Source organism: Dermochelys coriacea, chromosome 18 (assembly GCF_009764565.3).
Source record: "Dermochelys coriacea isolate rDerCor1 chromosome 18, rDerCor1.pri.v4, whole genome shotgun sequence".
NCBI lineage: Eukaryota > Metazoa > Chordata > Testudines > Dermochelyidae > Dermochelys > Dermochelys coriacea.
Genome location: NC_050085.1, coordinates 12174551 through 12188232, shown reverse-complemented (window position 1 = coordinate 12188232; position 13682 = coordinate 12174551). Strand labels below are relative to the sequence as shown.

At 49.8% G+C, this 13682-nt stretch overlaps 2 protein-coding genes across 8 annotated transcripts in view; one reads left to right on the top strand and one right to left on the bottom strand.

The window, feature by feature from the left end:
• CASZ1 (castor zinc finger 1) overlaps positions 1-13682 on the bottom strand; it is a 265669-nt gene that overhangs the window by 52911 nt on the left and 199076 nt on the right. For all 7 annotated transcript variants that reach the window (XM_038377051.2, XM_043499951.1, XM_043499952.1 and 4 more), the window contains one exon: positions 6915-7758. In XM_038377051.2, coding sequence (XP_038232979.1) covers positions 6915-7758 — 844 coding nt within the window. The remainder of the gene's footprint in view (positions 1-6914; positions 7759-13682) is intronic.
• Positions 1-13682, top strand: part of PEX14 (peroxisomal biogenesis factor 14) — a 193235-nt gene that overhangs the window by 170598 nt on the left and 8955 nt on the right. The gene's annotated exons all lie outside the window — the stretch shown is intronic.

The following is a 13682-nucleotide window of genomic DNA, read 5'->3' as shown; positions in this document are numbered from 1 at the left end:
GTTTCCTGAAGGGGCTGAGAAGACCTACCCTTAAATTATGCTCTTATAAACATCACATAGGCACCACTGGCTCTGTCTACACAAAACCAGTGGCTGAGTCAAAACACGGACCGCCCCAGCTCTGTTACAACAAGGCTCCAGTTTGTAAAGCAGGGAGACCTTAAAGACCTACTCCAACTGCTGAACCGCTGGAGAGCACGTGACTCTAGCACTGATCAGGGCACCGCAACCACTGGTCTGCACTACAGAACAGATCCACGCTATGACCACTTGAGAGGGTGCATTTTTAACCTGGCCTCCACAGCATTCTCCACACATCCTGCCAGTAGCCCTGACAGCCCTCTTTGTCATGGGGCACCAAACTCAGTCACACCAGTTGGGCCACAGATGTAGCTTTGTAATTAAAAATCAAATCCAAACTGCACCCAGGCATCACATTCGCTCGAACAGGCATCTTCCTTAAAACGCGGCCAGAAAGTAGGTCTTGGTGGATGTTCAACAACAGAGAGAAAAAGTCACAGAACTGACCCACAGGCCTGGGCCCTAGCCTGCTAAAAACATGGCTGCTGGTCTTAGAAAATTGGCTGATGAGAGAGTGGACTGCAATTGGGCTTCCTCTTGCATCCTTTGGCCCTGATGGATGCATGGCAGCTCTGCACCTTGGCTAAACCAGGACACCTATAACTTGCACTGCGGTCATTTGAAGTCAGTACATGAGTTTCGCCCAGGTTAACAGTATTAGGGGTTAGAGAGTTCACCCCCTTGGCTTGTGTGTGTATGTGCGACAGCGAGGGAGTGATTCCCACGAGGGCGTTTGGTCCTGGAGGGGATTCTGAATGGAAGGCCAGGTCCCAGGTCACGTAATTAGCACCATCCTCACTAGCACAGTTAATATTCTGTCTCCTGCACCCCTCTCAGCTCCTTGGGAGACTGCTCTGGATGCTTTGCAGCCATCCTTCAAACCAACACAGGGACAGCACAGTTTGGGGGAGTCCCCGAGCTGGGAAGTGCAACGCAGTCCCCTGCTGCGGTTGTGGGGGATAGAGGCTGTATTAGCATCCGAGGGACACTGAGCCAGAGCATGCCAAAATTTGGAGTGTGTCAACATCCCATCTACGTGGCAGGGCTGCTTCAGGGAAAGGCAGAATGCTGGCACCCACCAAGCCTTGGTTACCCACAGGTGTGGTCAGCTGATGGGTGAGGGAGAAGCCTGATATTACTACTGGTCTGTGTCCAGTTCAGGTGCCAGATATGTAGAGACCAGAGGACAGAGAACTACCTCTACTCTGGTGGAAGTGGGTTCCCCAGGGACCATACCTAGTAGAGCCCAGAAAGAGGAGGAATCACAACCCCATGGAAACACCACCCCAAGCTACAAAGGATTAAATGCACCCGCAGGCACGGGTATGTGTGAGAGAAAGCAGCTGTGGAGAAGCCTCAGTGCAAACCCCACTGCCAGCTGCACCCCTGTCAGCATTTTCCACCTCCCCCAGCCCCAGGAAATCCTATGGTTAGAGAAGGGATCATTGAGCCATTGTGAACCCCATCCGCCGCAGAAATGAAAGAGCGAGAGGGTGAGAGAAAGGAAATAAAACCGGGATCCTGAGGAGAAGCAAAAGCAAAGCAGGATTGGTGAGCAGCCCCTGGGTGCAGCTCCAGAATGCCCAACACGCATGGGTGTGGGAGCAGAGATACCGAAGGGGTGTCCAGGTGTCCTTGAGACTCTTGATTGGCTTCCTCTGTCAAGCAGTCACAGACCTGGGGACTGATCACGATAAGGTGCTGTGCAGATATACATATTTATAATCCAGTGTTCATAATAACAGCCACCCCCACCTGCCGTCTGGAGCAAGAGACACCAATGAACCCAGGAGAGAGAAAGCGCGAGTGAGAGCTCAGTAACGAGGCATTTACAATGGGCTCTTGGCACAGCTGGGAGACTTGCACCACTGGGGCAGGCGTGGGCTCCACAGCACAGCCAGCAGAGTGGATAATGCTACCGTCTAATGAAACAATGTGCCACAAAACAGACAGGGCATTTTGGGGTGATTAAAGGGCTCCCCAGATTGGGGGCCGGGTGAATTTAGCTGCAACTGATAACAAACCTTTGCCCTTTTCCATACATTTAAACCATAGGAACCCAAAGCTGTTTGCAGACAGTAATGTATTAATCTGTGCCACACAGGAGATAGATATCATTACCCCTGCCTTACACGTAGGGAAACCGAGGCATGGGGGAGGGTGACTTGCGCAACTTTGGCATACTCAGGGAAACAACCCAAGTCTCCTGGCTCCAGGCCTATACACTGACCACAAGATCAGCCTTCCTCTCTACAGGGATGAGGCAGCTGGGTGGACTCAGTAGGATCTGTCATCCCATGACATGTGGCATGTAGGTGCTGGCCCTGCTACCAATGACCCAAGGGGACTCCTGGCTGACAAAAAACAGACCGATGCACTGAACAGGCTGTATAGACACAGGGGCTGACATCAGAAAGTCCCAATTGAGTTCCACAACCCAAAGCTATTGGTGCTTAAACCAGTGGAAAGGCAGGAGAGTCAGAAAGCAGGGGCCTCTCCCCTCAGCTGCCACAGAGGTCTCTGTGGTGAATATGTGTGAACAAAACCAGGCAACCATGATAACGGGTGACAATAGCTATCTCACACAAAAAATATTTCAGGCCTCAACAAGACGCCAAGTGAGAGGCAAGAGAATCCAGACCAAGGAACAAGGAAATGGAGCAAATCATGCCCCTTCCTCCTTATTTGCACCCAGACATTTTGAGATTCAAGATCAGAAGGAACCATTAGATCATCTAGTCTGACCCCATGTACAGGGCTGCAGAGTTTCCATTGCAGAAAGAGCCTGTCTAAACTCTACACCTGGCCACAACCATGTGCTCCTCTTCTCCACATGATCTTGGTGTGTGGTAAAGAACAGGATTATCAGACACATAGATGAACACGATATATTGGGGAAGAGTCAACATGGTTTTTGTAAAGGGGAATCATGTCTCACCAATCTATTAGACAAGGGTAGTGTTCCAATGGATATAATGTACTTGGACTTTCAGAGGGCTTTTGACAATGTCTCACACCAAAGGCTCTTAAGCAAAGTAAGCAGTCATGGGATAAGAGGGAAGGTCCTTTCAGGGATCAGTAATTGGTTGAAAGATACCAAAGAGTAGGAATAAATGGTTAATTTTTATAGTGGAGAGAGGTAAATAATGAGGTTCCCCCAAGGATCTGCACATGGAACCAGTGCTGTTCAACATATTCATAAATGATCTGGAAAAAGGGGTGAACAGTGCAGTGGCAAAGTTTGCAGATGATACAAAATTATTCAAGATAGCTAGGTCCAAAGCTGACTGTGAAGCATTACAAAGGGATCTCACAAAATCGGGTGACTGGGCAACAAAATGGCAGATGAAATTCAGTGTTGTGTAATATACATTGGAAAACATAACCCCAGCTCTACATACAAAATGATGGGGTCTAAATTAGCTGTTACCACTCAAGAAAGAGATTATGGCCTCATCATAGATAGTTCTCTGAAAATATCCGCTCAATGTGCAGTGGCAGTCAAAAAAGCTAACAATGTTAGGAACCATTAGGAAAAGGATAGATATTAAGAGAAAAAATATTATAATACCACGATATAAATCTATGGTATGCCCACAGCTTGAATACTGTTGGCCTATCTCAAAAAAAAAAAAGAATCAGAAAAAGTACAGAAAAGGGCAATAAAAATGAGGAGGGGCATAGAGCAGCGTCCATATGAGGAGAGAGTAAAAAGACTGGGACTGTTCATCTTAGAAAAGAGACTAAGGGGGGATATGATAAAAGTCTATACAATCATGAATGGTGTGGAGAAAGTGAAAAAGGAAATGTTATTTCCCCCTTCACCTAACACAAGAACCAGGCGTCACCCAATGAAATTAATAGAAAACAGGTTTAAAACAAACATAAGAAAGTACTTCACACAACACTCAGTCTACCTGTGGAACTCCTTGCCAGGGGATGCTGTGAAAGCCAAAAGTATAACTGGGTTCAAAAAAGAATTAGAGAATTTCATGGAGGATAGGGACCATCAATAACTATTACCCAAGATGGTCAGGCATGCACCCCCATGCTCTGGGTGTCCCTAAACTTCAGACTGCCAGAAGCTAGGACTAGATGACAGGGGATGGATCACTTGTGAATTGCCCTGTTCTGTTCATTCCCTCTGAGGCATCTGGCACTGGCCATTGTTGGAAGACAGGTTACTGGGCTAAGTGAACCTTTGTTCTGACCTAGTATGGCTATTCTTATGTTCTTATATGTGAGGTCTTGGGGAAGGAGGAGCAAATGTGGATGTTGAGCCATTTTTCATTGACTGAATGCTGGGGAAAATTGCCAGATTGATGGGAGAGCCCGAGGCTTGTTTATGCCCAGAAGATTAGTGGGAGCTGTACTAGCTTGGCCCTCAATGCCCAGCCAATGTACCTCAGCCCTTACCTCGAGGGGACACCTCTAGGGCTGTGTCTATACCAGGATTCCTCACCATTGTTTCTATCATTTCAGTGGCACACCTGGAACCTAGCACAGACTAGGCTCCAAGCAGCCTCTGGTGTTTTAAGTGCCATGGCATCTAACCCTACTCAGAGCAGGTCTACACAACATGGTTTTTAAGGTGCTGGTGGTCATGGGCACCTTGTCTACACTGGTGTCCTCCCTGCTACCGCCTGTGGAGCTGCACCAGTGGTAGCAAAAGGAAAAATAATCCTAGTACAGACAAAGCCTTTGGATTTCTTCATAGCTCATTCAATTCCTGGCCCCTGTGCTGAGTGCCAACAAGGCAGGGGGTGGCTACTGTGCCAACTGGGGCAGTGGGTTTGTCAGACATGGCACGTGAATCTCCCTGCCAAAGCTGAGAAGAAGTTTTACTGAACCGTGTCCGTCTATGTAAGAAATGGATCAGATTGAAAAGATACATCTAAGTGAAGTCAATGGGAGTTACGCAACTGACCTCAGGATCGCTGGAAGATGGTTGAAAGAGCCAGCAGTACTGGTGTATATGTGATTGACGGTGAAGATGACAAAATCGTTAACGAGTTTGTATATCTCAGAAGCACAATGACTGCTGATGGCCAACCCCATGAGTAGGTGAAAGCAAGAACTGGGAAGGAAAGTGGAGCTTTTCTGAGAATGGCAAATGTTTGGAAAAATAGAGAGATTCACACAAGGACCAAGGTAAGGTTATACAATGTCACTGTAATATCCATATTGTTGTATGCTTCCAAAACTTGGCAAATGCTAGAAGCCCAAAACAAGAATCTTAACACATTCCATCAGAGATGCTTGCAGAGAATACTTGGGGTTTACTGGTGGGATAAAGACAGGTTTCAGAGTAGCAGCCGTGTTAGTCTGTATTCGCAAAAAGAAAAGGAGTACTTGTGGCACCTTAGAGACTAACAAATTTATTAGAGCATAAGCTTTCGCCGATGAAGTGAGCTGTAGCTCACGAAAGCTTATGCTCTAATAAATTTGTTAGTCTCTAAGGTGCCACAAGTACTCCTTTTCTTTTTGGTGGGATAAAGTAACCAGTGCTGATGTGTTATAAAGGACTGACCAGCAAACAATGATTCGGGAAAGAAGGCTGAAGTGGTTTGGACATGTAAACGTGTCACAAAACGGTGTTCCTAGACAAGCCTTTGACAGGATACCACTTGGCGGAAGATGGAGAAGAGGAGGACAACAGATGACCTATAATAAAACCATTGAGAAATATGTTGCTATCTTGGAAACAGATTACAACCGAGCAAGAAACGTGGCAACCGAGCAAGATGGAGGCGGAAACACTGGGTTGCCTCATGTGTCATACAGCACAGGAACATCTAATCTAATCATCAAATCGCTGACTTCAATGGGAACAGAATTGGGCCCTAATCCAGGCAGGGCTTGTTTTTTAGGAGATTTGGAAGACAGAGAGAAAGAAAGCAGCCATGATTCTGACCTGTGTGTGTTGACAGCAGCTCTTCTCTCTTCATCTTGTTTCCACAGACACGTCCCGAGGGGACGGTGGGATCTGTGCATGGCTATCAGAGCTGATGGGCTCAGGAAGGCTAGAACCCTATCAATGCTGGGGATTGTTCCTCACACCCCCATAATTGAAGTTTTCCTTGCTTAGAATCAGAGATGTTAACGATGAGGAGGGCCAATCAGACAACTAATCCATATCCCAGACATTGCAGGCTGAGTTCCTAGATTCAAATGTCCCGAACAACAGGATTTCCACCATTTCCCTTGGGAGACTGTTCCACAGCCTAGTAACTCTCACTAACATGCTCAGCTAAGCTTTCATGGCTTCCTGCATCTTTGCTTTAAGGTCCTGGGCTCCAGAACTCAGCTCCTGGTTTCAGCTGTTGATGCCGGCTTTGCCCAATGGCAGTGGTTTTCAAACTTTTTAGGTTGCATAGCCCTTTCTAAATAGTGTAGTCTACCGCACACCCCCATCTGAGATCAGGTCATAATATACTGATGAAAACAGAAAGAAAAGATCTGTAAGGGATACTATCCGCCATTACAGGATTTTTCTTGCATACCCCCTGACGAGAGCTCACATACCCCAGTCTGAAAACCACTGCTCTATGGGAACTGGTGAACTGATCACCCCAGCACTTTTCTCTACTGTATTCCCAGGTCCAATGCAGGCCCAATAGCTTAGGCTAAGGATGGGAATGGGACTGTGAGAGCCAAGAAGGTTCTCATGCCCGGCTTCAGCCATTAGCCAGAATTTGAATCAAAAAGCTCCTACTGAAGAAATCAAGGGGAGGACAGTGTCAGAGGAGAGCAAACCTCCTTTTAAGCTGCCCCCACAATCGGGTTTGTTTCCCTGACAAATGCAAAGAAGAGAAAAATAGGAGGAGACTTACTTGACCGTAGAGACTGTCCCAGTCGTGATGGAGTCCGTCTTGGAGAAGGTCGACTTCAGGTACTCAGGGGTGTTGAACGGCAAGGAGACGGGCTGCTCAGGCCCAGCCACTGGAGCGCTGCTGGGGGTACTGGCAAGAGGGTTGGGTGCCAGGCTGGGTGTTGGAGCCTTGACTGGAGTGAGCTTCTGGATGTTCCTCACATCGTACTTGGAAGGCCGGCCCACCTTGCCTGTCTTGAAGGCAATGGCCCCACCCATGTCTGGGCTGCCCTCGCCGGGCTTAAAGAGATGCAAGTACTTGACGTTTTCCAGGTCATACTTAGAGGCCTTCTTGTAGGTGTTGCCATTCTGTGGCCTGATGCTCTCACCCGTCTTCAGCTTCTGGATGAAGAAGTCGTACTTGGAGGCCCGCGACATCAGGCCCTGCATCTGGGAGCTGCTCGAAGAGGGCAAGGGCAGTATGGTGGCTTTGGTCTCTGTTAGCAGGGTGGCATCCGGCCCCGGCAGTACTCGGATGGGCTGTGTCAGCACTGATGAAGGCTCCTTGCCCAGCTTGGAGCTCAGCTCCTCCGACTTGGCTGGGTGGATGGGCCAAGAGAGCTGTTCGCCGGCCTTGAGCTTGCGGATATACTCCTCGTACTTGGAGAAGCGGGCTCGCTTGCTCATGGCGTCCTCGCCAGGGAGGGAGGCAGTGGCAGAGGAGGCCTCTGAGGTAGCAGCGTTCAGCTTGTCGAAGCTGATCTTGCGGGTCAGCTCATCCCGCATGTTCTGGTCGTTGTAGCCAAACATGCCCAGGAACTCGTTCATGGTGGTGGCGGCGTAATCGCGCAGGGAAGAAGCTTCCCCTACAGAGAAATGGAGGGACAAAGAGTCACGCAAGGGGTGGATTCTCCTCTTTTCCCATACCAGTGTCGGCAGTGGGAAGGGGGGGGGAAGAGTGGAATATGATCTACTGACGTTTGGCTCACTTGTTAGGTTTTACGACTCTTAAATTAATTTGTTTTAAAAAAAAAAGTAATTAATACTGGGGTAAAATAAAAAGAGTTCATCAATGCCAGGAAAATCAATTTCCTAAATGTTCTAGCCGATGGCTTTTCAGTACATTAAACAAAGTTTCATAAATGTCTCTGCACTCTTGCCTTGGCCTAATATGAAGAAAAAGTAATTTTACTGAAAGTGAGACCAGTGCCAATATGCCAGGGTTGTGCAACTCCGTCCCAGTGGGAGGAGAGGGGGGTATGTACAGGTGGGGGGGGCAGAGGGTGAGGGGAGAAGGCAGAATATGTTTGGAGGGGGGCAAGGGGAGAGGGGGAAGGCAGCGTGTGATTAGGGCAAGAGGAGAGGGGCAAGGTGGGGGTAGGAGGCATGAGCAGAGAGTGGCAGAGGTGTGGAGATGAGGGGGTGAGAGAAAATGAAGAGGGGCGAGGGGGGGGAGTGAAGGTACAACAAGAAGGGTAAAGGAAGGTCAGGAAGGAAGAGAGAGAGGAGGCGGCTGTGGGGAGGGTGGGTGAATCTCCATGGCAGCGATTCTCTACCTATTTACCATTGTGGGCCACATATGCAGCTCTCTATGTGTTATGTGGGTGACAGCCACACATTATATATACTACCTGTATGGCCCTGAGGATGTCATGTGGGCCGCAGCTGTGCGCTGATTGGGCCGCAGGTTGAGAACCACTGCTCCATGGCCATTCCAACCCCTGCCATTGTTTTTCTAAAGTCTCTTTTCAGTGAAGCTCCTCTTATGCATTTCCCTCTGAGGCCTGACGGGCAGGAGGGTAGCCCCTACTGAACCCCAACAGCATTACAGTTCAGGAAAGAGAGCTGTATCCCTGCTATGAGCATCCATAACCCCCACACTGCCCTAGGGAAGCAGGCTGTGCTGGCCCAAGGATACGCAAACTGGGTGGAGGAGGGTTGTTTCTCCCTGGGTGGGGGCTGGAGGTGAGGGCTGTTCTCCCTGGGGGTGTGCTAATGAGAGTGGGGAGGGCTGTTCTCTCTGGAGCTCCCTTCCTCCCCCACTTACTCCCTCAGGCAGTTTTGCTGGTCACCAAGAGGGGAAGAACACGGATCTGGAGGTCACCCAATATCAGTGTAAAGGAGGAAATAAAGATTGCTCTGACGTGCCAGCTCGGACTCATTTAGGCTTCAGTCTGACACAGCGTTCCTCCTCCCCTCCTCTCCCTCTCGCTTTCTTCTGCAGAGTGAAGATTTACTGTGTGCAGGAGTCCTTCAAACCTCCCTCGTCATCTTTCCCAATCACTCACTCTAACTCTTGTGGGCGAGCACCATCTTTCATAGGGAGGGGGAGGGCCAGCGAGGGCAGGTACGGCAGTAGCAGGAAGGGGGTTCCTGGCATAGAGAAGTCACAATGGTTTTGATGCGCAGAGAGAATTAGTGCTGCCTTGTAAGATGGCTGGAAAGGAAGAGAGCTGAGAGAGGAAGGAGAGGAAGAGCGAGAGCTCGACAGAACCTAGGGTTAAAATGGATCCCTGGGATCCAGGGATCTGACAGACAGCTGTGCCACACAAACATGCACAAATGCTCCCGAACACACCGGCCTGACCAACAAGCAGACTCCTAGGTCCAGGGGTCTCTTGACTCCCCAGCTGTTTGCTTCAGCAAGGGTGTTCAGGGGAAGAGACACCCGGAGAAGACAGGACCCTGCAATGGGCAATGAAAACTTCTGCAGGGCCCACATCAGTGATGCCCAATGCAGCCAGGCACATGGGGTATAAACCCTGCTGCAGTGCTGGCCTGTATACCTGGCACATGGCCATGGAATTGCCAAAGTCCCACTGACACAGGGCATAAGGCTAATGCTTGCAGCAAAGGTCTGAGGAGGTACCTGCTAAGCTAGGATACAGAATTCAGGACAGTAGCACTCAGAGTTGGTTGAGCACACTGCTCCTTTCCACCGCTGAGCACCAGTGTCTTGGATCCAAAGACTACGTGCTCCTACCTGTACTATACCCAGACACCAGGAATAAGAGCAGATGACCAACCAGTCACACACCAGGGGTGCAATTTCCCTCCAGCAGGATGTTCAGGCCTCTATGTGCTGTGCCTAAGTGGCATGCCAGCCCTCAAATAGCCATGTGAATTTCCCAGTGTTAGTCTAGGCAAGTGCCTGAATGCTGAACCGGGCCCCCTTACTTAGGCACCAATGTTTGATAACTATGCTCAGAAAATGATACATCACAAGGGAATAAAGGGAAAAAAACCCTCAGGAAACCAGGGCTCCTCTCACAGGGGTGGGGTCTTTTAACTTCTCCCTTTCCCACCCTCCCATGGCCCCTCACCACTCTGGGATCCCAAGGGCATCACCTTTCACATACAAACGACGAGGCATTAAAGCATTTCCTGCTGCTTTAACGCTTTTCACCCTTTGCTTCCTTTCCCTCTTCTCCGCCCCAGTGTAACCCTATAGCCCCAACGGAAGTGATTAATCCCATAAAATCCCCCTGGGTCTAAGATTTTCCTGTTCCTGCTAAATCTGTCTCCCCTCTTCTGCTTTTCATCTCTCTTTGGACCTGTAAAGTGATCCCTGGTCTCCCTCATGCTCCCCCAGACTCCCAGGCCTGGTGAAACCCCATCCACCCCGAGTCAAACTGCAAGGGGGAAAGGGCAGCATGGAAGGGATCTGAAAGGAAATTAAACCCGCAATGATTGCTGGCTTTAATGGCTGCCCTGGAAGGCAGGGCCAGGTGGTCCCTACCCCTGCTCTTGAAGTGTGGGGATGACCTCCGTTCATCAGAACATTGCTGTGCCCATCACATGCACACACAGAGGAATCCTACAGAAGCCACCACAGGTGGGAGACTAAGTTGTGGTTTAGGTAAAATCTGCAAAACCTTTGCCCTATCTCAGGGCAGAACTGGTGGAGAGATCAAAGAGGTGAGAAACAGCCCCTGTTCCTTCCGCCCCAGCTGCACCTCTTGCCCTGGGCTTCCTAATTCCCAGCCTGAAGCACAAGCAGAGCAAAGCAAGCAGCAGCTGGGAGACCCAACTTTTGGATTCCACATTCTAGGTCAACTTTGCAACTTCCAGACTGGCTCAGGCCCTGCACAGATTAACAGCCAAAGCCTTAAAAAAGACCTGGGAAACCCAGAATTTCCCTGTGACGCTGGGAGATGTTGCCCTGTGAGCTGCTGGAAACTGCACCACTGGGCTTGGAAATCACCTTTGGTCCCAGCCCCATTGAAAATACAAAATGACTGGAAGGGGGGCTCTCAGGGCTTTTCCAAACGTGGACAGAGTCTGGGGCTGAGCTCGGGTCCCAGGGAGGATTGCAGCAGTCCCGTCTCATTTCACCTGAACTGGCTGTTCACCCCCAGTCCCACAAGCCATGACCTCCACTTTGCTTCTCCTTTGATCAAATCGGTACTGAATGATCACATTAAAGATTCTGGGAGACCAACCATGCTAGTGGCCTCTCTTTATCCCTGATAAGGCAGATCTCAGGCAAAGCAGGGCAGGTTTTTTCTGCACTCTGCCCAGCCAGCGTGTTCAACCCAGACCTGCAGGTGCACCCACGAGAGACAGTCCCCAAAGCCCAGCCAGCCCCTGGCTTCTGTGCTGCGGTTACTGACATGGAGGTATGCGAGAGCCCGCTGTGCTGGCTGCAGCATGGACACCTGCCCCACTGGGAGACCCACCCACTTTATTTCACGCAAACCACCAAAGAGCCACAAGCTGGGAACTATTTTGTTGAACTACAGACCTAGAGGTCAACAGATGCATTATCCTGATCCCAATTCACTGAGCCACCTGGTCCCCCATTCCTGACAGTGAGGCGGGCGCAGCAGCGGGGAATGAACCCTTGCAGAGAGGATATTGCACTGAGGCTGTGCTCCTCCCTGATAGTTGCTGAACCCCTGTGCCCCGGGGCAGCACTGTCCCTGGGTCTGCCTCTCTCCCTCACTGTCCCCTTCTTCCTGCAGCACACTTTCCTCTCCCCTTCTGCATGATAACAAAGGGCTCCCTCTCCCACTGCTGCTGCTCTCCATTTGTGGGCATTGCCAAAGAGCAGAGATCTGTGTGTCTCGGAGCAGCTATCATATCACGAAGGATTCGGAGCAAGCAAAAAAAAGAAAGGGGGGCTAAAAATAGCCCGCAGCAGCACACTATATATGGAAGGAAAAGCAAAACAGCCCAAATGGAGCGCAAGGTCTGGACACCGGGGGATGGGGCGTCCCAGATGGGGCTTCGTCCATTGTTCTAGCCAGGAGGGGAAATCATGCAAATTTGGGGGATACAGGGTAAAGAAGAGAGAAACTGGGCACTGGTGCAGGTCCCTGAAATGCTTCTTAGTGCAGGAGGTTCTCCAGGAAATTATAAGTGGGGAGGAAACCCCTTTATGGGAGGGAATGGGGGAAGAAGAGGAGATGTTCACCTTCTGATGGATGGAGCAGGCTTAATAAATAAAGCAAACAAACAAACAAATAGATAAATGAAAGAAACTTTGAAAGCTCAGTGAGGAAAAGGCTCCGGATGACTATCCCTACCATTCTACTGTGGGGCAGATTGTAAGATCGGTGTGTGTACGACCGTGTAGGAGATCTGAGTGAGTGTGTATAAAAGTATGTGTAGGGAAGCATGCATCAGTCTGGGTGTAAGGGCTGTGGATGTGTGAGAACGAAGGAGCGAGCATGTTTGTGTGTTGGTGACAGTTCTGTCACCCGTCTCCGGACAAACACCCGCTTTTCACATTTGGCACGTTCTCCCTGTCAGAGATGAGAAGACACACAAGGCGAGGCTGGAAGTTGACTCGCATTCAGACCAGCTCTTGTCAATCTCCTGTGTCTGAGGAGGGAACCAGGCAGAGAACAAGCCTGTCCCTCCACAGGGGATTCCACTTTTCATTGTGTCTCCTGGGCTGAGTCCCATCTTGCTTCTGAGTCTAGGGGCTTGAAAAGCCGGCCCTGAATGCTGACGCTCAGGCCAGTCCTCAGCAAGCTCTCTGCACGCTCCACTCAATCCATTCTGATAAGGTTTTTGATTCTGGGCAGCAGAAAGAAATCCCCTGGAGAAGGTGTCAAAGTGTAAATTGGCAGAGTCTGCAGGATCAGATCCCAGGAGAGTTTAGTGGAAGATGTGAATGAGGGAGGGAGGAAGGAGCTCTGCTGAAAGGTCTCTAGGTAATTATCTGGAGGCCATATAAACTGGGTGAGTGCCCTGACAAGCCACAACCCTGGAGCTACAATCCTGCCTCCCATTCCCCTGCTCGTAGGCCACACAGCCGCTTTTTCAAGCCACAGGGCCAAATTCCTCCCTGGTGTCAGCAACTGCAGCCTTATCTAAGTCAATGGGAGTTGCACCCTGTTACACCAGGTCTGAATACCAGTGTGGACAAGCCCAGAATTTAAAAGTGGATTGGCTTAAATGAAGAGAGAAAACGAGGAGAACTCAGTCCTTCCCAAAGAAAGAAATCCTCACCCAGTGGTTTACAGGGAGATGTCAGGGACACATTTCCAACAGGACTCTCAAAACATGTGCATGAAACCTGCATGTGCCTCTGTGTGGCCAACCCCTTTGGCTGTTCCTGCTATTCAGGCATTATATGTGCTATTACCTTGCACACTCATGGCCTGCTTGCTCACAATAACTGCATGCATTTGCGTGTGATCCTTTGATGCTCTGGACCTAAAAGGCACATGGCTGGCAACCCTCTCTCTTCTTACCACTGGCTTCTTTTTAGTTCCCACAGGTTGGCCACATACTTCTATTTTCTCCCTTTCCCCCACCCCATTTGGCTTTTTTGCAAATC